The sequence below is a fragment of the Gadus macrocephalus genome, chromosome 4, assembly GCF_031168955.1.
Source record: "Gadus macrocephalus chromosome 4, ASM3116895v1".
Lineage (NCBI taxonomy): Eukaryota > Metazoa > Chordata > Actinopteri > Gadiformes > Gadidae > Gadus > Gadus macrocephalus.
The window spans coordinates 2,637,951-2,659,773 of NC_082385.1; the positions used below are offsets into that span (position 1 = coordinate 2,637,951).

Consider the following 21,823-nt stretch of genomic DNA (forward strand, 5'->3'; position numbering starts at 1 on the left):
GGTCGCCAGGGAACAATGTAAAAGACAACACAAAGATTTCCTAGCTTGGAAGAGAAACTCGTGTTTGTTGAAGAAGTAGTCGTCTTTATTTTCGTTGTCACGGAGACCGTCCAGTTGATAGGATGTCTAGGAAAAAAGTGTTTGTCTTAAATATGCCAATGTAGTTTTTATTTTTTATTTTCTTTCCTTTAATGATGCATTAAAAAAATAACGTTGATGGAAGTTGGTAAATGGTAAAGAGTAGTCTCACTTTTTTGTACCGAGTTCTTATGAAAAATGGAATCATTAATAAACAAATGTTAAGAACAAAAACTGTCTGGTGTTGCCACTCGCTTCTGGTTGTAACGTTACCGTGTGACACAAGTTCGGAAACGTCAACGGGATACCAGTGTAGTCATGGCGACCCTCATCACCAGGGACCTTGCTGATAATAAAGGTGCTTATATGTGTAGTAACAAACCCTCACTTTTTAATACATTTGTAAAATAAAGAGAAACAAAGCAAAATCATATAACACATTTTCAACATGTCATTGAAACACTGAAAAAGTACGGAATAATGGCAAATATGTTACAACACGTCGTTTTAGATTACAGGTGTGAGTGTGATTAGCCTTACAAGCCGTTTCGAAAACCTGCCCCATATGACATCTCTAGTGGGCGTGTCCACCTAGATCTGTGCTGCGATAGATCAGTCTACCAGCCTACCCAGTGGACTGAAGTAAACGTTCATCTATCAGGCACAGATCTAGGTGGACACGCCCACTAGTGATGTCATATGGGGCAGGTTTTCGAAACGGCTTGTATGGCTAATCCCGCTCACACCTGGTGGTATAATATGTCTCCTTTAACACTTTCCTCATCAAAGTCAACCGAAATGTCCCTTAAAACAGGAAAACCGGGACATCTCGGACGTGCTCCTCGTCTTACCCAGGTCGGAACCGTTCAGTGGTTCGTCATAAAATACGTTATCTAGTTCGTCATAAAAAACAAGACGTCGTCTCCCGTGTTTTCATGCCGTTGCCGTGCCGACCACGGGCTCCCGGAACACGGCGTCGCAGTGCTCGATGAGAATCTCGGTGAAGACGTTGATGGGGGCCAGGGCGGAGAGGGACACGCTCCCCTTGGGGGGCCACAGCAGGTTCACGCCCAACACACACGCCAGGTTGGAGGGGCTCATCTTGTTCACGATGCTCTCCACGGACACCTGTCAGAACCGCAGTTGACGTTAGTGTTACAGTGAGCGTTAGCTTCAAAGTTAGCGGTTGAATAGCATCACAGCTAGCGTAAGCAAGACAGTTAACGTTAGCGTTACAGCGAGCGTTAGCTTCAAAGTTAGCGGTTGAATAGCATCACACAGCTAGCGTAAGCAACACAGTTAATGTTAGCGTTACAGCGAGCGTTATCTTCAAAGTTAGCGGTTGAATATCATCACACAGCTAGCGTAAGCAACACAGTTAACGTTAGCGTTACAGCGAGCGTTAGCTTCAAAGTTAGCGGTTGAATAGCATCACAGCTAGCGTAAGCAACACAGTTAACGTTAGCGTTACAGTGAGTGTTAGCTTCAAAGTTAGGTGTTGAATAGCATCACAGCTAGCGTAAGCAACACAGTTAACGTCAGAGTCGTAGTTATTGTTACACAGTTAGTGTTATAATCATTACTGAGGAGTTAATTATTATTATTTATTTTTTTACATCTGAAGTGTAAACGACAACGTTTATATAAAATGGAAAGTATAGTGGTATGATTTTTTTGTGACACCCCTGAAAACTGTCAACAAATGTATTTAACCAAATGTGTAATTTACCAAGGGTTCATTACACAAGTGTGTTCAATTACACAAGTTGGTTCAATTACAAAAGTGTGTAATTGATTGGTGTGTGATTAAATTACACAGGTGTGTAACTGAAGGGGTAGGGTCGTAGATGTAGTAGAAGGCTACTAGTACTAGTTACTAGGACTAGTTACGAGTAGTAGCAAGGTAACTTCACCCACCATGTGGAGGAAGGTCACCAGGTACTTCAGAACCTCGCGGTTGTGTTCCGGAAGGCTCTCAACGATCTGTTTACACCTGGACACCCGCAGACTGCTCTCCACGCCTGCCACAGAAACATGACTTTACGCGACCGGTCCTCCAGTAAGCAGACGCTTCCCACCCCATTGTAATGAAGTCAGATGCATGCCATTAAGGAGCAGGTATTTGGTATGTACCCCATTAGTTCTAGGTCGTCGTGGGCATCGGGGATGGAAACCCGGGGAGCCGGCCTCTCCTTCTCTCCCATCTTTTTTTTGCCGATAAGTGAAGGACATTTGCTTTCAATATTACCATAATATTAGCTTCTCCGCCGGACATATTTCCCCGGGGTACTGCTGTATTGTACCGCGTTCAACTTGAACCCACCCACTCATCCCTCCCCTCACGCCGTCTAACCACCCCCCCCCCCCCCCCCCCCCCAGTGGGGACCACCAGCAACCCCCTCCTCCAAACCCTCTACCTGACCCCCCCCCCCCTTCCAAACCCTCCCCCCCACACCCCCTAACTCAGACCCCCCCCCCCTTCACATCCTCTCCCACGTAAGCCTCCTAACATCCCCCCCCGCCCCCAGTGGGGACAAACAGCTACCCCCTCCACCCCCCCACACCCTCTTACTACCCCCCCCCTCCCTCCCATGGGGAGGGGGGGGGGCGTGCTGGTACACTTCACCCCCAGCAGGCCCCCCCCCCCTCACCCCAACACCCCCTTACTCTCCCCCAGTCCCGTGGGGACTCCGCCCCCCCCGCCCCCCGTCAGACCGGGGTCCTCACCGGTGATGTCCAGGACCTGCTGGTAGGGGGCGAAGGTGAGCAGGGGCTCGGGCAGCTCCCTCAGGAAGGTCTTCAGGATGACGGCGGGGACGTGGACGTCTCCATGCTGCTGGAAGCTCACCGGCTTCCCTGCGGAGAACGAGAGAGGAACGCCGAGAATGATGGACAGGTATGTCCACACGTGTGTCTCTCTCTCTCTCTCTCTCTCTCTCTCTCTCTCTCTCTCTCTCTCTCTCTCTATTTCTCTCTCTCTCTCTCTCTCTCTCTCTCTCTCTCTCTCTCCTTCTCTATTTCTCTCTCTCGCTCCCTCTCTCTCTCTCACTCCCTCTCTATTTCTCTCTCTCTCTCCCTCTATTTCTATCCCTAATACTCCCTAACACACACACACACACGCTCCCAGCGGGGTGTTTTCCTGGCTCCTCCCTCACCGAGGTTGTAGAGCTTCTGGATGTCCTTGATGATTTGAACCCTCACACTCCTCCTGAACAGGCCTTCCGTTCTGAGCCCTGGACAAAAGAAATGAGGATCAAACATCAGACCAGAAACACGCTGGGGTGAACAATCGCCTGCAGTTGAGCTCAGAGAACGGGGAAGTTTCCACTACTCTTTTTGAGGTTGTGTGGCGAGCGAGTGATTTCACGTTACGAGAAACGAATCATTTGACACGTAAGGGTGTGTTACTGTGATTTTTTTATGTACATATTTTTCTATGTATTTTGCTTCATTGTTCTTATGTCTAGATGACCTTTTGGAAGACACTTAAAGCAGGTTCAGGTTCAGGTTACTTTATTAGTACCCGTGGGTAAACTTGTTTCGCAGTTTAAAAGTGAGCTTCCGTTACACAGTTTAAAACCTCGCATGATCGGAACACAAGTGGGACCGTCACACAGGTAAAACAATTAAAGTGCTCCAGTGCTAATCCAAATTTGGACACTTAAAACTGACCAACAGACCACCAGACTAACATCAACAGACCCAGACCCATGTTTGAAGCCTCTCTCAGCACCCACCGTGCTCCTTGAGGTAGGAGATGCTCTGGGTCATCACCAGGGGGATCAGTGCCTGCTTGTTCTTCTCCCGGATGCTGCAGACACAAGTTTCCCCGTTAGAAACCTCAGACCTGACTCAAATACTGCAGAGTAGAGAATTTGAATCCCAGATGAAAGTTTCCGGGTTTGATTCCCCTAATCCAGGCATCCTTGTGCAAGACAACTAACCTCCCACTTGCTCTTTGCGTCTCAAACTAAACTGTACCATATGCAAACTAGAGAGTGTAAACGGACTGCATTTATACAGCGCTTTTCTAACGAGTGGCCACGCAAAGCGCTTTACAATTATTGCCCAACATGCACCCATTCATGCACGCATTCACACACCGACGGCGGTCTCAGCCACCCGAGGCGACAGCCAGCTCGTCGGGAGCAGTTAGGGTGAGGTGTCTTGCTCAGGGGCACCTCGACACTGGAATGTTGTGTGAGAGAGAGTGTGTTAGTGTTAGGTAGCTGGGCAGGAATCTGGAGGAGCGAGAAAGCAAAGCATTGAAAGCGGTTGGCCAGTCCCTCCTCTTTTGACCACACTTCAGAAGCTGCCTGGAATGGCTGGAATGGAGAGAGAGAGAGAGAGAGAGAGAGAGAGAGAGAGAGAGAGAGAGAGAGAGAGAGAGAGAGAGAGAGAGAGACTCACTATTTTAGGCTGACCCCAAACTGCTGGGTTGGCAGCGGCGGCCTGGGCGGGGGGGTCTTCACCGGGGGGGCGGGGCCACTCTTCTGAGCCGCTCGCAACCGCTCGTCGTGTCTGTGGGTGATGGGATGTTTAAGTGTCACACGCACACACACACGAGATTTTAGAGAAGGTAGATCCACAGAAATGTGTTAATAAGTTGTGTAAATAGCGACAGGAATATGACTCTTGGTGAATTGTGAAAATGTATTGTAAAGTACAATACAATGTGACTGTAATCTGATTCGACGCTCATTCACTCCCGGTATCCATGCATACTTGGGCGATAACGTCCAATCCCCTACGGTGAGTTTTTTTAAAACTAGCCAATCAGCACCTGAGGACGTCGGGGGGGATGACGAGCTGCTGGTAGGGGACGTGCTCCCGGAGCTCCGCCAGGTAGTTCACGTACGTCAACTTCCTGCCAAACTTGTGACTGTCGAGAGAGTGAGTGAGTGAGTGAGTGAGTGAGTGAGTGAGTGAGTGAGTGAGTGAGTGAGTGAGTGAGTGAGTGAGTGAGTGAGTGAGTGAGAGAGAGAGAGAGAGAGAGAGAGAGAGAGAGAGAGAGAGAGAGAGAGAGAGAGAGAGAGAGAGAGAGAGAGAGAGAGAGAGAGAGAGAGAGAGAGAGAGAGAGAGAGAGAGAGAGAGAGAGAGAGAGAGAGAAATCGGTCCAACGTTGAGACCCATTGAACGCTGCGTCGCTCCGTGTGATCAATCACTCAGAGTTCAATCAATCGATCGGCGTTCCCTACCTTATGAAGGGATGGAAAATGTTCCAGACGATCCTGATGAAGTTTGTGGGGTGGACCACATACAGGGCCTTCAGGTTCTTCTTGTATCTGGGGTCACATGAGGAGGTGAAGCCATTACCCCTAAACCAACCCCACACACAGTGCAACAATAGACTATTTAACTGCATCATATCGTTCTGTAATTTGCACAGCATTTTCTGCACCTTGGCTCGTAACACGTGAAAACCATATAATTGACTGCACTTCATTATTACTTACTATCATTGTTTTAGTTTCTCTAATTACTATGACCAACTTTTCTTTCTTTATTATTGTGATCTTGTATTGATGCTGCTACTTATTTGACTCGTGACTTACTTTGTGATCGTGATCTTGTATTATTGCTGCTCTGAGGAACCAAGCCTTACTCTTGTGAGCTTGTACGCTAAGATGTAATAAAATAAACTGAGTCTGAATCTGGTTAGAGGCCATCCGAACGAGAGTGTGACCTCAGAGGGCTGAACTACTAGAGAAGGCTATTAAAATGAATTATGAATGGAGGAGGATCATAAATGTTTAAAAACACGTAAAACAAAACAAACAAGCCTGAACAAAATTATTTCATGCATTAAAGGAATGATTTGTGCGTTTGTGCATTGCTAAATGTAGTGGTGTTATTCTACTCTTAATGTTAATTTGAGCGATTAAATTGGGACTTTATGTGACTATTCAAACCCAAAGTGAGGGATGTGAGTTTGTGTGTGTGTGAGAATGTGCGCGTTTCTGTGCGTGTGTGTGCGTGTGCGTGCATGTGTGCGTGTTTGTGTTTTTGTGTGAGTGCATGTGTGCGTGTTTTTCCGCGCATGCGTGCGTGTGTGACTGTGCATGTGTGCGTGTGTGTCAATGCATGCGCGCGTGTGTGTGCATGCGCGTGTGCGTGTCTGTGCATGCGCGTGTGTCTTATGTGTGAAGGGCAGTGGGGGGCGTGGCTGACTTTCTGCCGAACTCTGCGTAGGCGCTTCGCAGCCAGCGGATGGACGGCTTGTTGCTGCTGCGGAGGCCGTAGTGGAAGTACACCACCGTGTAGTCCATCTCCACGTACTGGTCCAGAGTGTACTTCAGGTACCTGCACACAACGGGGAGCTTCATCCACACTACCTGAATGTATTGTATCAGACTAAATGAGGCATAAGTTACTAATTACTAATACTGAAAAATATTATTGTTATTAATAATATTATTTTGCATTTAACCTACTGTTATTATTATTTTGCATCGAACATACACTTATTATTTTGCGTTAAAATAGTGTTTAATGAGGCCTTTTTCCGTAGTTTGCATCAAACATCTCACGCGCAACGTAAGTTTGATTTCGGTCGTTTGATCACATTTTCCAGATTCATAGTGAACAGAGGTGGAGGGCCTTCAACAGAAGACTGGGGCTTAGGCATCTCACTCAATCTCATCTCGCTAAAAGTTCGATGCTGCTGTCGGGGATCAAGCCCACAAACTTTTGGGCCAGGAAAGCCTGTCCTTCACTCTAGTCTATTTGTTATTCTCCTCGGCGGCCATGCCTACGTTGAAAACACGAATCAAATCAGATAAAAAATATATAACCGCCCCAAATCCATGCCTGTATTAATTCCCTCATTTCCAATCGGTGATCTTTAAATACCGACTAGAGAAGACCTCCATGGGTTCCACCCCCATTGGGGTCTGTCCGTCTGGGGGGGGGGGGGGGGGACAACTCACTCTAGCAGGCGCTGGTGGTTGAGCTGGTGGGACGGCGGCATGCAACAGCTGCTGAAGACGATGAGCTTGCGTCCGTAATTGTCGTCCCCTGGGGAGGAAGACGGGAGGGGAGACAGGAAACAGCTGGGGCCGTTAGGGCAGGCGCACCCTGCATGTTAATGTGGGCCTTTTTTTCCGTTCCATGGTAATATATGGAGATGGGTTTATGGTAAGTGACTGAGGTTTATTTACAGGGGGGGGTTTAAAAGCCAATCGGGTGCGATGTAGAATTTGCAAGAATAAATGTTGTGACACAAAAAGGCAAACGTGTTTAAAATTATAATTTGTCCCATTAGGGAAGTCACTTAGTACCCCGTGTATTTGAGTTTATACACTATGAGGATATAATGTATATTATCACCCGAGAATCAAGAATAAGATTAATAAATTAGGATTATTTTGTGAGGCAGACGTTAATCTATATTCTAGACGACCAATCAGCTCGTCTCCCTTGAACGACCAAACAGGCCTCATCCGTTGACGTTGTGTGTTCACGTGTTCCCGGCTGACCTATGACCTTGAGGATCCCGTGGCGTGCGACGTCGTAATACGGGTGGGAGGAGTCAAGCCCGCCCCCGCTCGGTGACGGCAACGACGCCGGACGCTGGGCCAGGCCGCTGTGCTCTTCCTCGTACTCTTCATCGTCCTTCTTCAATTCTGATAAAGGCAAAAACAATGAAAGGTGGACCCACGGCCGCCATTTTGATCCAACATGGCCGCCAACCGACAGGTCATCACACCTAACGGCCATCGGACACTGGGACGTGTTTTATCAGTTGATTTGTCATCCACCATTTTCAAATATATTTATGGATGTATATTTTTGTGGGCCTTTAAATGGTAAATGGACTGCATTTACACAGTGTTTCTAACCAGTGGCCAATCAAAGCGCTTTACAATATTGCCTCGCATTCACACACGCATTCACACACCAACGGCGGTGTCAGCCACCCAAGGCGACAGCCAGCTCGTCAGGAGCAGTCAGGGTGAGGCGTCTTGCCCAGGGACACCTCGACACTCGGCTAGGAGGAGCCGGGGTTTCGAACTAGCAACCTTCTGGTTACCGGCCATCCCGCTTTACTCCCTGAGCTACATGCCTCCCACAAGCAGCCCGCGAGCCTTACTGGACCGTACAGCGCAGACAGACTGGAGAGTGGGAGTCGAAACAGATGAAACGACAGCACAGAACCGCAGGACAGAACCCAACCCGGGTCCCTACAATGAGAACCACCCGACAAGGTTAGCTTAGCAGCTAGCCGAGCCCCAACTGAAACCTTCCAACAGCAAGTCGGCGGACACGTTGGTCAATAAAGATTGATTCGATGTGGGAAGGCAGCGGGGGAAGGCTGTGATGCTCGCGGTGACACTATCAGCCACAAACAGAAAGAGCAGAGGACTTGTTACTGGAAGCTGTGGTCATCCCCAGACTGAGTGATGCTATCTGGCCTTGTTCAGCAGGAGGTCCAGGGTCCGTCTATAAATAGCGCGGCCGTCAGCCTGATAGCAGACAGGAAGTGCCCCTCTGGGGGCAGAGGGAGCCGTTTGGGTCGGGGTCCCGATGCCCATCCCTCCTGTGGTCACTCGCACGCACGCACGCACGCACGCACGTACGCACGCACGCACGTACGCACGCACGCACGCACGCACGCACGCACGCACGCACGCACGTACGCACGCACGCACGCACGCACGCACGCACGCACGCACGCACGCACGCACGCACGCACGCACGCACGCACGCACGCACGCACGCACGCACGCACAGCAGCTGATGCCTGTCTGCGGCCTGGGATTCTCCCCAGAGGGGGGCTTAGGCGCGTGTGTGTGTGTGTGTGTGTGTGTGTGTGTGTGTGTGTGTGTGTGTGTGTGTGTGTGTGTGTGTGTGTGTGTGTGTGTGTGTGTGTGTGTGTGTGTGTTGTGTGTGTGTGTGTGGATGAGTGAGTAAGAGAGTGAGTGAGTGTGTGTGTATTTTCCAAGTACCACATTATTCATATTATGCTTTGAGGACCATTATTTTTTTTACTGAATAGTTCATCTGACTATTTGTTAACTAACGATTTATCATTTTTTTCTCCTTCAAAATGAAAGAAGAATGCATGTTTTATATTGTACCTTAATAAAGTCTAGCATTGGACTATTACCCAACCCTACGTTACAGTGAATCACAATCCTGACTTTATAGTTCATCAGAAAGATTCATGGCTGATAAGAAATGGGTTTGAGGCGTTCTGTGATCATGCAGCCTCACGAAGACGCGCGTGTAACAACTGACTCAGAGCCTCAAGTCTCAAAGCGAAAAAAAGAAAAGAAAACTTGTGGGAAAGAGCTTTAAGCTCAATAACACCAACCTGGCGCTTCCTTTGGTTGAATAGGAAATCCTGAAATTATATGCTGTATGATAAAACGACTTTTGTAATTAGTACGAAACAGGATTTGGTTTCATAAACATTGATATTACTCCGCAATGAATAAGTGATAAAGTGAAATTACTGAAGTGAGATTGCTGCCTTCAAAAGCTAATGGTAGTCTTGCCACCTCCGTGAGTGAGACTTTCTTGAAGAAATGATAGTTAGTTTTCCTCTCCCAGAGTATCTTACCTATCTCAGCCATCTGCTCCAGGTCTACAGATGAGCTCATCCTGAAGGCCACTGGTGTCTTTGGAAGGAGAAACCAAAACAGCATCAACTCGAGAACATAAAGCACTCAGTGAAGTCTGCTATCATCATTATTCGGTGCGTGTGATGCAGGACTACTGTCTCTGTAGTGTTTGCTTTTATTAAAAAAAAGAGGTGACATTACACTCACACACACACACACACACACACACACACACACACACACATTATATATAGAGTTTCATAAGTCTAATGAGACAAATAAGTACAAATAGATTACTCCAATCGCCTAATCGCATATGTGGTGTCTTCTGTCATATTGTTATTAAAGTTATCAGATCAACGGCGCATTAATGTGACAGACTGCTAACATGACAGTTACAGTGAAGGTCACCACGTTTCACCGCATAAAGATGCTATGATGAAACTGTCTGGACAGTAATGGCATTTTATTCAGCCCATATAATGACTGATGTCTATCAGTACCTCTGATCATCAAACCCACTCTGTTCGTCACAAACTACTTTGACGTATCAGGACTAGATGCCCTTGCCATGCTGAGAAGAGGAAATATTACAGTATAATATCAAAGTATGAAGCCTGAATATATGAAATCACGATGTTGCATTCCAGTAAGGGTAAGTTATGGCAAAGCATCGCAGGGGTTATTATGCATGTGAATAACAGTTAATGGAAAGTCGAATAAGCCTACATCGAAAGTTGAATACATGTCATTATAATAATTAATATAGGCTACCCATGCAGAAAATATTAAGTAGTTTCATTTTAAGACAACTTGGGGATTCAAAGCAATGGCGTAAAATCACTTTTTTTCCCCGATAGATTGATTCTAGTTAGTTTTAGGTAGGCTATACGTACCTATAATACTTCCCGGAAAAGTTAGTGTTAATAACTAATACTTAAATCCAGAGCATGATAATCGCATGAGTTAGTGAACTTCCTCAATCCGCGTAGTCTTCAAGACACGACTACAGTGCGCATGCTCAGTGCCAAGGTGTGTGTGCTCCACTCAGACTACCCCCAGGGAGGACGTCTGTGTTTAATATAATCCGAAATAAATGGTTAACACCAAATTTAAAGGACAAAGGCCAACATTGGTGGAGATATATGTTCCGTCACTACATTAGTCGGAAGAAAATTCAACTCTAACCCTGACAGGTAAAGTTTATCAATGGCCCACATGTGACTGTTAAATTGCGTTCGGTTTGCATTCAAAAGCATTTTTTTAATTCAGAAGGCCTACATGAACATATGAACGATGAAGAAGCGTTTCAGCGTTCTCATGCTTAAAATACCAAGAATAGGTCTGCAAAAACAAATAAGGTATAAGTAAGGACTAGGGAAAGCCTGACCCCTGCTGGTGGAATATCTCCTGTGACGCGCAGGTAAAATGGCGTTCAGACCCATTAGTCGGTGTCCTCCAGGGGTGTTTCTAGGTTTAAAACATCCAGGGCTTAGCCCAGAGGGAAAACGAAAATGTGCGCGTATTGTGCATGCAATTTTTTTCATAACGCTAAACCTAAATAAACAAAACACGAAGTTTATTATAGCTTTAAATAGCGACTGCTGTGCTGATTATCCCCCAACATCTAAAGATCCATTCAAGTTGTTTCAGAGTAAAATGAATACAAGTGAGACAGTCCTGCCTATATATATATATATATATATATATATATATATATATATATATATATATATATATATATGTGGCTCTGACTGGGGGTAGGGTAGGTCAATTCACTTGAGGTGGTAAACAGTGCGGTTATGTTTTTAAACTGTTTATTCTCTGGCCAGAAGGACTATCTAGAAGGACTAGGCTACTTATAAATATATTTTATTTATTTATTTTTATACCGGTGTGGGTCTGGACCACAGGAGAGCCAGTACAGACCCCAGAACAGCAGTACAGACCCCAGCAAGGGTTTCAAAACACAAACCAATTATAATTGGGTTTTAGAAACAACAGTGGAATGTCACCAAGTCCTCAACCAATCCTTAAACCATCCACACTAGAAGCTGATGAACAATGTTAACTAAGACACAAAATCAATCAGCGATAACTATTCATAGTGAATCATTTGTATTAAAATAGTGGATAAGGTGTAAAGTCACCAAGCTCACCTTGAAATATGTTTATATTTAGAACTATAGGCCTGATGTGCTCTCTCTCTTGAAATAGGCTATAGTGTTGTATTGTATCCCAGAGAGTAGGTGACTGCTTATTAAAAACCAACCTTGTTTTTTCTTATTAAGTCAATTGTTATCATGTATTTATTATGCAAGCAAAAGCAGGGCTTGGCTAAATTTACACACACACACACACACACACACACACACACACACACACACACACACACACACACACACACACACACACACACACACACACACACACACACACACACACACACACACACACACACACACACACTTCTATGCGGGGTGTCTTTGTATTTATCAAAGGCAGGGCAATGGAAAAACCACTAACTAGGGTCTTTATTGTAAAAAGCCAGGATCTATAAATAGATCGTGTGTGTGTGTGTGTGTGTGTGTGTGTGTGTGTGTGTGTGTGTGTGTGTGTGTGTGTGTGTGTGTGTGTGTGTGTGTGTGTGTGTGTGTGTGTGTGTGTGTGTGTGTGTGTGTGTGTGTGTGTGAGCGCGAGCGCGCGCTCCAGATTGTATGCCACGGTGCCGGAGGCGGTGCTGGCGCGCGCGTGGAACTGATTATTCCACATATGCCGGTGGAACGGGTAAAAAAAAGCTTTTGTGTGTGAAATGCCAAGTTTGGTCAGGATGTATGGCGGTCGGGCATGCAGGTGCAAGCTAACACGTAGTAGTACAAACATGCATACACGTGGTCGCGGTGGAAATCATTGTAATACAAGCGGCAGCCGGGTAATTGGTTGGCTGCGCTGAGGCGTTCCGGCCGGCAGAGGTCAGTAGAGGGCGCCTCGTCCCGTCCTCTGTGGCGGGCATGGTGTGGAGAAGAGCAGGTAGCATCGTTTGTGGGAAGCGAATCACAGGGCAGGCTGATTCACCATAAGACTCCCTCTAATGGACACGGACATCCCATTTCATGTATTCAAAATTTACTGAAGCCCCTTCGGATAAAACCGTCTGCATAATGGTTAAATAGTTGGCTACAGTGTTAGTTTGTTAAACACAGCGTAAACCATCTATAGTCACTATTGATCACATGCAATAAGCCTGCGAGGGCTTTAGATCTGAACGGTTGGAGGGCGACACACTGACCTCTGCCAGGGACCCCCCCCCCCCCCCTCTCCCCCAGAACCCAATCCCCCCCCCAGCCAATTCCTGATCTCCGAGCGTCACATGATTTCTCCCATCTCCCTCATTAGTCGACATGGTACAACCTGAAAGTGGTGTTTTTTCCATCTCAAGGTCCCCGTGACATTCGGGGGTTTCGCTCCGTCTCCGTGGCAACTCCTCCCTCTCAGGCTCTCAGGCTTTATGTGAAGAAATCCCTGACATGTCTTTAATCTCCGAGTTTCAAAAGATCCTTCCAGTGGAGCTTGTTGATTCCCTCCAATGGACACGGACGTCCCGGTACATGGTTTCAAAACACAATGAGGCCCCTTTGGATAAAACTGCAAAAATGTCAGAAACATGATTAAATAGTAGGACTTCAGTGTAAGTTTTTAAAGCACAACAACAACCAATACATTTTGATTGGGATGAAGGCCTTTGAGATAACCTGTATCCAAGATGTGGTTCAATTAATATATCAGCTACTAAGGAAGTAATCTCACAGAAGTTTGTTAAAACGTATCGCCAGACTTTCCTGGACAGAAGATTGTATCTGTAGACTGTCCTGCTGATCGTCACCCATAGATGGCAGCACATTCACAGACCCGCTCCAGTCTGGAGTTACTCTTGGGGGTGAACGTTCTCAACCTTGCTAGTTGTCTCAGCTCCCCTCAGTTACAAAATGATGAACATGAGATGAACAGGATAAATATGAAACACATCCAAATGGTAGTACTGGTTTGCTTGAATGACAAAGTATAGCATGGGTATTGTCCATGACAACACGTGTGGCAGGGTTTTGACCTTCAGAAGTCTTGACCTTCAGTATCCGAGGCAAAAACAAAATGGTGCCTAGCATACAGGCATCATGCTGTTAGCTCCATGCTAGGACCACTTTCAAAAGGTTTATCCGACAAATGCATTTATTCGGAAGGATGATCCTTCAAATTTTAAATGAGATCAGTTTTATTAAAGTCTGAACTAGTGAGCAAAACAAAAAATGAGCAAAAATATTGTAATACATAATTGGCTGCACTGGCCGTATCAATTATTCCACTGAGACTTTAGACTAAAAACGTCATTTTTATTCAAGAATTGTTGACTTTGATCTCGAATCATGACAAACGGCCGCCACGACCCGCCGATGTGTCCTGATTAAGAATCATTTCCTTCCCTTCTCCCTCCCAAGCCCTATGGTCCGACCGGCCTCTCCAGCCAGGGAACCAGAGGAGGCTGACCTTGGACCCACGATCACCCACCCCCCCAACCCACACCACCACTCGAGGGGCTTCCAGCAGGACAGCGATGGAGGTCTGATAAAGGCTTATTTCTAGACCCCGACGGCAGGATCAAGTAAGACAATCTTAAGGTCTCTCCTCTGCAAGGTCACGGGTGACATCAACTTTTCCCCCCGTCTGGGTAAAAGGATGTTTATGCTAGGTCGTGTCGAGGGAAACCTCAGTCGATGCCATAGTGAATCGTCCTCTGAGAGTCTAAATATTTAATGAGCGTCACAAGGAGGTGCCAGCCCCCCTACAGGAATCGATCGGAAACGGGACACTTAAAGTGATCAGGAGTGATCACTTTAGATGATTTCATAGATTTTTCGTCCGTATTTGTAGCTCTTTGTGTCTGACTACCAAATGATTATTGAATTTTCTTATCGAGGTTATTGAGATTTGTATGATGGCATTGTATGATGGGATTTCTAAAACGGATGGGTCCGTTTTGGTTGTTGCCGGTGAGTATGGCTTCCAAATCATGTTGCATTTATCTACTCAATACGCTAGGGTTTGAACTTCAACCACACATTTTTATTGAATGGTCATGACTCATCAGTGACAAACACAAAGAGAATCACTGACTTTCAAGAGAAAAACATTTTTGCGGTGATTATCAAAAGTATAACTAATCATGTTTATGACGTTGGTGTAAAGGAAGTTTTAGATCAGACACACAACCAATAAACAAAACCAAAAAGCCAATAGGTATGTGATTTATGTTATTCAGCTCACACAAGCGAGATAGCTAGTCATCGTGGGAAAAGGATCTATGTCTTTTTTTATTACTCAGGTATTTCTTCTGTATGCCTAGGACAGGAAAGAAATAAGAAATGAAGAAGAAAGTGAATTTGACCAGATAATCTCTCAAGATTGCCAAATATATTCAGACCACATTTATTTATAATCACTTCGACTTACAGTATTTATTTGACTCACTGAAATAAACCAGGCTCTTATCACTGTAGAAAACGCTGTTCATCAAGTGAATGAAAAGAAATATGAATCAACCATTATCTGAAATCAGATCTAAAGAATTCCTCTTCATAATTGTGTTTCTTTCACTTGACTCAAATTGAAAGAGACACTGCGTAAAAACGTAATTCATCAAGTTAATTAAACATTAATTAATTCCAACCGCTATTTTATTCCTTTTGTCTCAATTATCAGCCATTGTTAGCTCGGCAGCAGGTAGCGTTTAGCTCCACTAACTGTAAGCCTAACTGTAACGCGTACCGAGGCGGCAGATACGGGGATGGGAGCGCAAGATGGAGATCCATGGTTCTGTTTGTGGCGGTTTTGGTAATAAATCAAACGGACATGATAAAAGGGGCCAGAGCTATTATGTAGATAAAACGGTGTGCTGGCATGCTGTTTGCCATCTCTTCGCCGGTGCCCCGGATGAATCAAGGCTAATGGGAGGTCTTCCTTTTTGGTTTGTACATTGGGGTCCTCCTATTTATTCTCTTCTCCCACCGGTCCACCGTGAAAACTCCTTCAAGTGAAAGTAGGAGGTTCTGAAAGTCCTTGTTTATGATCTACTTATGCCACGACGCAGCTTATCTCAGTACTTCAACCTCATTGGGCTAATTTAGATTGTATATGTAAACAATGTCTGGGGGGGGGGGGGGGACTTTTATTTTATTAAACTTGTTGTTCCAACCTTGTTTTGAGGCGTAAACCCATTTGTATTCACACCGTTTTCTTGGTTAATGCGTTTACCTAAAATGCTGAAACTGAAAGCAGCATGCACCCCTTTTAAACAACGGCGATGGCCAGTCGTGAAGCGTTCATAGCTGAAGCCTAGCACACTTTCAGAGGCTAATGACCTGTTCTGATCCGATGTGGGCGTGCTGCTTCTCCGGGGAGAACTCTTTGAAGCGTATATGATGCAAGCGTGCAGATCAGCAGTTTCAAGTCTTTTTTTTTTGTGACCCCATTTCCGGCTCTCAAAAATTGTTAGTGACCTCAACTTCAACTTTTGTGCATCTGCCTGCCCACAAATTGTTTTCAATTCCACATCTGGCGTTGATGCCGGTGATACCTAGGTGGACATCATCACATCGATCGACCACACACTAAGTGATTAGTCGTAGTTTGCTGAATCCTTAGTATGTCTGTTCGTATATACCAGACCTTTTAAAGAAATAATAATGGTTCTCCAAATTGGATCATCAAATATTTGTAGCTTGTGTCAGCAATCTCCTGTGACCCCATATGCAAATGAGGAGACCCCCAGTTCTGACCCCAAGGTGGAAAACCACTGGTTTAGATCGTCCTTCGTCCAATTAAATGTAAATGAGCAATATAATGTGACGCAGTGAAATGAATCATCGAGTTTCAATGAGTTTAGTGTGTGTGTGTGTGTGTGTGTGTGTGTGTGTGTGTGTGTGTGTGTGTGTGTGTGTGTGTGTGTGTGTGTGTGTGTGTGTGTGTGTGTGTGTGTGTGTGTGTGTGTGTGTGTGTGTGTGTGTGTGGCCTCTAAAAAGCAGACCTCCACTCATAGCGCTGGTGACCAATTTGTACCACGAGGAGGAACGACACTCGATCCATTCTTCATCGTCCGTTGCCATACGCTCATAAATACTGAGATGTTCAAGCCTGATTGCCTCAGACTGAGCCAGCACACGTATCCTGTTTGTGAACACCCTGCTCTAAATAGCTGTTATTAGTGCTGGCTCTGACTCTGTTAAAGGCGTGATCGGCCATGGGATCTCCAGGAATAAACACAGTGTGTCCTTGTGATTGGTGTGTGGGATCGGATCAAATAAACAAGGTGCCACGTGGGCAGGAATCGGACGCGTCCGAGTGCTGTGGTTCGTGTCTGAATTCCTGTTTTTTTGCGTTTTGAAATGCAATGTTTGTCTGACTTTTTTAGCTTCTGGCCCCAAATAGTTTGATGTTGAAATTATTCGAATATGATTCGCTTTTTGGACAGCGGGTGTTGTATGACGATTGCGATGGTAAAACACAAATGTTGTTTTTATTTTAATAATTTAAGCTCTTTCTTCTGTTCCTTGTTTTGTTTAGTCGTTCTACCTTTAGTCTACTCTATTCTTCTCTAGGTTTAAATAGCTCTGTGGCACTGTAGTCTGGTCTCGCTCTGCAAGAGAGGAGACTAGTGTATGCAGAAGTTAAAATAGGTTAATTGTCTACCAACTATTGTGTGCGTCTTTGCATTTTGAAGTCCCATCGGTCCTTGAAGCAGTAGCTGGTAAAGAGATTGCCACGACGTGATCACAGCTACTTGGATCACTGCAACGTGTAGCGAGTTAGCGTGTGAAAAAGGATCTGTATCTTCCTCCAATGTCCGCAAGGCATAACTTCTGTAAACTTATTACAGGAAATTAATAAGGTATAAAAAAGGAACTGAAATTGATTTGATCGACTCCCAGGAGGGACTCGAACCCACCCCATATCTTCACCCCCACAATCAGGCAGTACAAACAGTCTTGAACCGTGTGGTTTGGACATGATTCGCCTTTAATACTCTTCCCATCGCCGTGCGTCAGCCCTCTGCCTTTTTTTTTTAGCACGCTCTTCCCTGGTGTTGTGACAGACCATTATCCAAACTAATGTGCGTCTTGTGAGAGAAATAAAACCCAGACGAAAGCAGGGAGTCGAACCCACTGCTGTGGGGCCTTGAGGCTATTTGTCATCATTTCCCATCTCCCTGGATCGCCCATTAGGATTTCCTCCTCTCCCTCTCTCTCCCCCTCTTCATCTCCCCTTCTACCTCTCTCCCCCTTTCTCCCTCTCTTCGTCTCTCCTTCTCCCCCTCTCCCCCCTCTCCCCCTCAATCTCTTCGTCTCTCCACCTCTCCCCCCTCCCTCCCCAGCTGGGATGAATACTGGCTCTCTCCCCCGTCTCTCTCCCTCTCCCCCTTGCTCTCCTTTTCTCCCTCCCCCTCCCCTCTCTCTCTCTCCCTCTCCCCCTCTCTCTTGCCCTCTCTCTCACCCTCTCTCTTTCCTCTCTCTCCTCTCTCCCCTTTCTCCCTAGCTGTGGTGATTACTGGCTCTCTCCCCCTCTTACCCCCTCTCTCCCCCACCTCCCCTCTCTCCCTCTCTCTCCCCCTCATCCAAGCTGTGCTGACTACTGTCTCTCTCCCCGTGTCTCTATGGGATACCTGCGCCTGGCTCTCTCCCCCTCTCTCCCCCACCTCCCCTCTCTCCCTCTCTCTCCCCCTCTTCCAAGCTGTGCTGACTACTGTCTCTCTCCCCGTGTCTCTATGGGATACCTGCGCCTGGCTCTTACCCCCTCTCTCCCCCACCTCCCCTCTCTCCCTCTCTCTCCCCCTCTTCCAAGCTGTGCTGACTACTGTCTCTCTCCCGTGTCTCTATGGGATACCTGCGCCTGGCTCTCTCCCCCTCTCTCCCCCACCTCCCCTCTCTCCTCTCTCTCCCCCTCTTCCAAGCTGTGCTGACTACTGTCTCTCTCCCCGTGTCTCTATGGGATACCTGCGCCTGGCTCTCTCCCCCTCTCTCCCCCACCTCCCCTCTCTCCCCTCTCTCTCCCCCTCTTCCAAGCTGTGCTGACTACTGTCTCTCTCCCTGTGTCTCTATGGGATACCTGCGCCTGGCTCTCTCCCCTCTCTCCCCCTCTCTCCCCCTCTCTCCCCCTCTCTCTCCCTCTCCCCGCCCTGTCTCTCTATGGGATACCGGTGCCTGCCAGGGCTCGGTGTTTATCTCAACACAGCTGTGAGGACTCGTCTCATTGGCTCAACCTGTGCCAGTGTGGAGTGATCCTTCAAAATGGCCGCCCCTTCATTTACAGCGGCGCTCGAGTCTCGCCGGACGGCGGGTTGGCGAGGTGAAGGAGACGGCGGGTCCACGGGAAAGACGCAGGGCACAGTTCTAGAGCTGAACAGACGAGATGGAGTTGCAGCGTATTCCTGCGTGTCTCTAGGATGTTTCTTCTCAAGAGCATATCGCTATCCCCCCCCCCCACACACACTCTTACACACACCCGCACCCCCCCCCCCCCCCCCCCCCCCTTTTCCCAACCAGGACCACCTCGCGTCCCCCCCCCTCCCCTCACTCCCCCAAGACCACATCCTGAACAGATGGGTCTTGGGTGTGTGAGGGGGGGGGGGGGGGAGGTGTGTTGTGGTATTGGGTGTGTGAGGGGGGGGGGGGGGGGGGGGGGTCTTGTGGTCTTGGGTGTGTGAGGGGGGCGGTGGGGGGGGGGAGGTGTGTTGTGGTCTTGGGTGTGTGAGGAGCGGGGGGGGGGGGGGGGGGGGGGGGGGGGGTCTTATCTCCCTCACACAGCCCTCTCACACACACACAACCGATGCGCATGCACACGCACAACCACACACACACGAATTGTACTAAATCCCCTGCAACCTGCTGCATTGTACCAGCGGAGAGACCGCACAGATCAGACACACACACACAGAAACACACACAGAAACACACACAGAAACACACACACAGATACGCACGCACACAGATGCGCACACGCAAACGTACGCACACACAGAAACGCACACAAACACAGATACGCACACACAAAAACACACACAGATACGCACACACACACAGATGCGCACACACAAACGTACGCACACAGAAACGCACACACACACACAACACACACACACACACACACACACACGTATATGCAAACAAACACATTCATATTTACACAAACACACATTACCATATCCCCAAAGACGTTTAGGCTTTGCAAATATACATAACATCCACCTCACCAGCGCGCATAGCCCCTACAGAAGCAGAAGCCTCTTCTCAGGCTAACGGCTAATTCTCCAAGATGGTTGACCTTCGGATTCTCCTGAGTGCTCTGATTGCGCCCAAGGTGAGCTTCCCCTCGGTAGCGCCAACACAACATCTATCGGCCATCTTTCAAATGAGAGCGTCAGAGAGTCCCATGGAGATATGCCTCTGTGTCTGACTCAGGTTGGCCATGATGAGACATTTTAGTTTGAGATGTGGGGGTTGTAGCAATACATTTGTTTGTCTGACAATACATTCAGAATCCTGATTCGTTTTGATTTCAATAATTGCGAATCTACTTATTACAAAAGATTGAATTGGAGTCGGCTTGGTGCAGGAGGTAGCTCAGGAGTTTGACTTGTAACCGGAAGGTTGCTAGTTCGATCCCCGACTCCTCCTAGCTGAGTGTTGTCCCTGAGCAAGACGCCTTACCCTAACTGCTGCTGACGAGTTGGCTGTAGCCTTTGATGGTTGACATGGATAAAAGCGTCTGCTAAATGCCCTAGAAGTGTCAAAAAAATAAATAAATGTATTCAATGCATGATAAGAAAAAGATGAATGATTTTTCGACCAATGGCTTAAGAAATTAAAACACAAAACGTGGTTCCATCAATTTAATTCTTCTTCTTTTATTCTTCTTCTGCTCTACAGAAACCACTGTGCATGAAGGTTGACATTGTGGAAATGGATGTGTGAGAGAGAGAGAGAGAGAGAGAGAGAGAGAGAGAGAGAGAGAGAGAGAGAGAGAGAGAGAGAGAGAGAGAGAGAGAGAGAGAGAGAGAGAGAGAGAGAGAGAGAGAGAGAGAGAGAGAGAGAGAGAGAGAGAGAGAGAGAGAGAGAGAGAGTTGTTTTTAATGGGTGAGTGAAAGAGAGAGTGAGCTCTGAGCGTGTGTTGTGTTTTGGCAGCCGTTCTATCGTTGGTTCAGCAAAGAGAATGTTAGGTCATTATTTGCAAAAGTTGAAAGAAGCAAAAAAACGAAAGATAAAGAACCGGCCGCCCAGCCCACAGTGGAGAGAAAGGCATTCTGTTGAGGCTATCTCCTTTATTTGGTCAGGTTGAATCACTCTCTTGGAATGCTTCTCCCTTTGGAGCATTTCAAAATATTGTCTGTTAATTTACGAGTTAGATCGGTACCTTTCTAACTCTCAGTACTTTTTTTTTTTTAAATACAACAGAAACGGATCAGAGAGGTTTCGACCTTGAGTTTACACTTTCATATCTCTGTCTAGCTCTTAAACCGCTATGCTAGTGAAACAAGCAGGCAGAAGTACGGTACATGATTAATTCAATTTATCCAAAAGAACACAACACCTGGCAGTCCACATTACTGCCGTCAATTCCGCTGTTCTATTGTGTCTTGCCCAATAAGGGACAAATCACGTTTTTTTATTTGATTAAATGGTCTAATCAACAATAATTTATTGATTGTATTGAATTGCATCCCTTAACACGATAAGAACAGATTGATGGACGGACAAAGATAGAAGGCTTTTTGCACGGTATAAATAAGTAATTTCTTCATCTCATGACGTATTTGAGAGCTGTTGACAGAGACGGAAACAGAACTTGCAGTCACACTAATTTCATGTTTGGTGTCGGATCAGAGAGGTTTCGACCTTGAGTTTACACTTTCATATCTCTGTCTAGCTCTTAAACCGCTATGCTAGTGAAACAAGCAGGCAGGAAGTACGGTACATGATTAATTCAATTTATCCACACGAACACAACACCTGGCAGTCCACATTGCCAGGTGCATCCGACCGGTCTGGGGAAATGTTGCGACTTAATGACGATCATCATACGAACGGTAAGCCTCGAGGCCAAAGACACATCGTTCCTCCACCAAAGTCAAACCG

At 46.6% G+C, this 21,823-nt stretch overlaps 1 protein-coding gene across 1 annotated transcript; it reads right to left on the minus strand.

The window, feature by feature from the left end:
- Positions 1 to 63: 63 nt before the first annotated feature.
- LOC132454964 (rho GTPase-activating protein 8-like) lies at positions 64 to 10,690 on the minus strand. The gene is made up of 13 exons (XM_060048613.1): positions 10,541 to 10,690; positions 9,644 to 9,701; positions 7,557 to 7,703; positions 7,008 to 7,095; positions 6,250 to 6,381; positions 5,277 to 5,363; positions 4,862 to 4,960; positions 4,489 to 4,599; positions 3,816 to 3,889; positions 3,234 to 3,311; positions 2,806 to 2,934; positions 1,996 to 2,099; positions 64 to 1,206 (listed from the first exon to the last, which is right to left on the minus strand). The coding sequence occupies exons 2-13, from the start codon at positions 9,681 to 9,683 to the stop codon at positions 1,012 to 1,014; spliced, it is 1,284 nt and encodes a 427-aa protein (XP_059904596.1). The 5' UTR covers positions 9,684 to 9,701; positions 10,541 to 10,690; the 3' UTR covers positions 64 to 1,011.
- Positions 10,691 to 21,823: the final 11,133 nt, after the last annotated feature.

Bases quoted from the DNA above. Each gene is read 5' to 3' on its own strand.
- LOC132454964 (XM_060048613.1), bottom strand. From the start codon at position 9,683: ATGAGCTCATCTGTAGACCTGGAGCAGATGGCTGAGATAG. The intron at 7,704-9,643 runs GTAAGATACTCT...TGCCTTTATCAG, and splicing joins GGAGCAGATGGCTGAGATAG to AATTGAAGAAGGACGATGAA. The intron at 1,207-1,995 runs GTGGGTGAAGTT...CGGTTCTGACAG, and splicing joins TGGTGACCTTCCTCCACATG to GTGTCCGTGGAGAGCATCGT.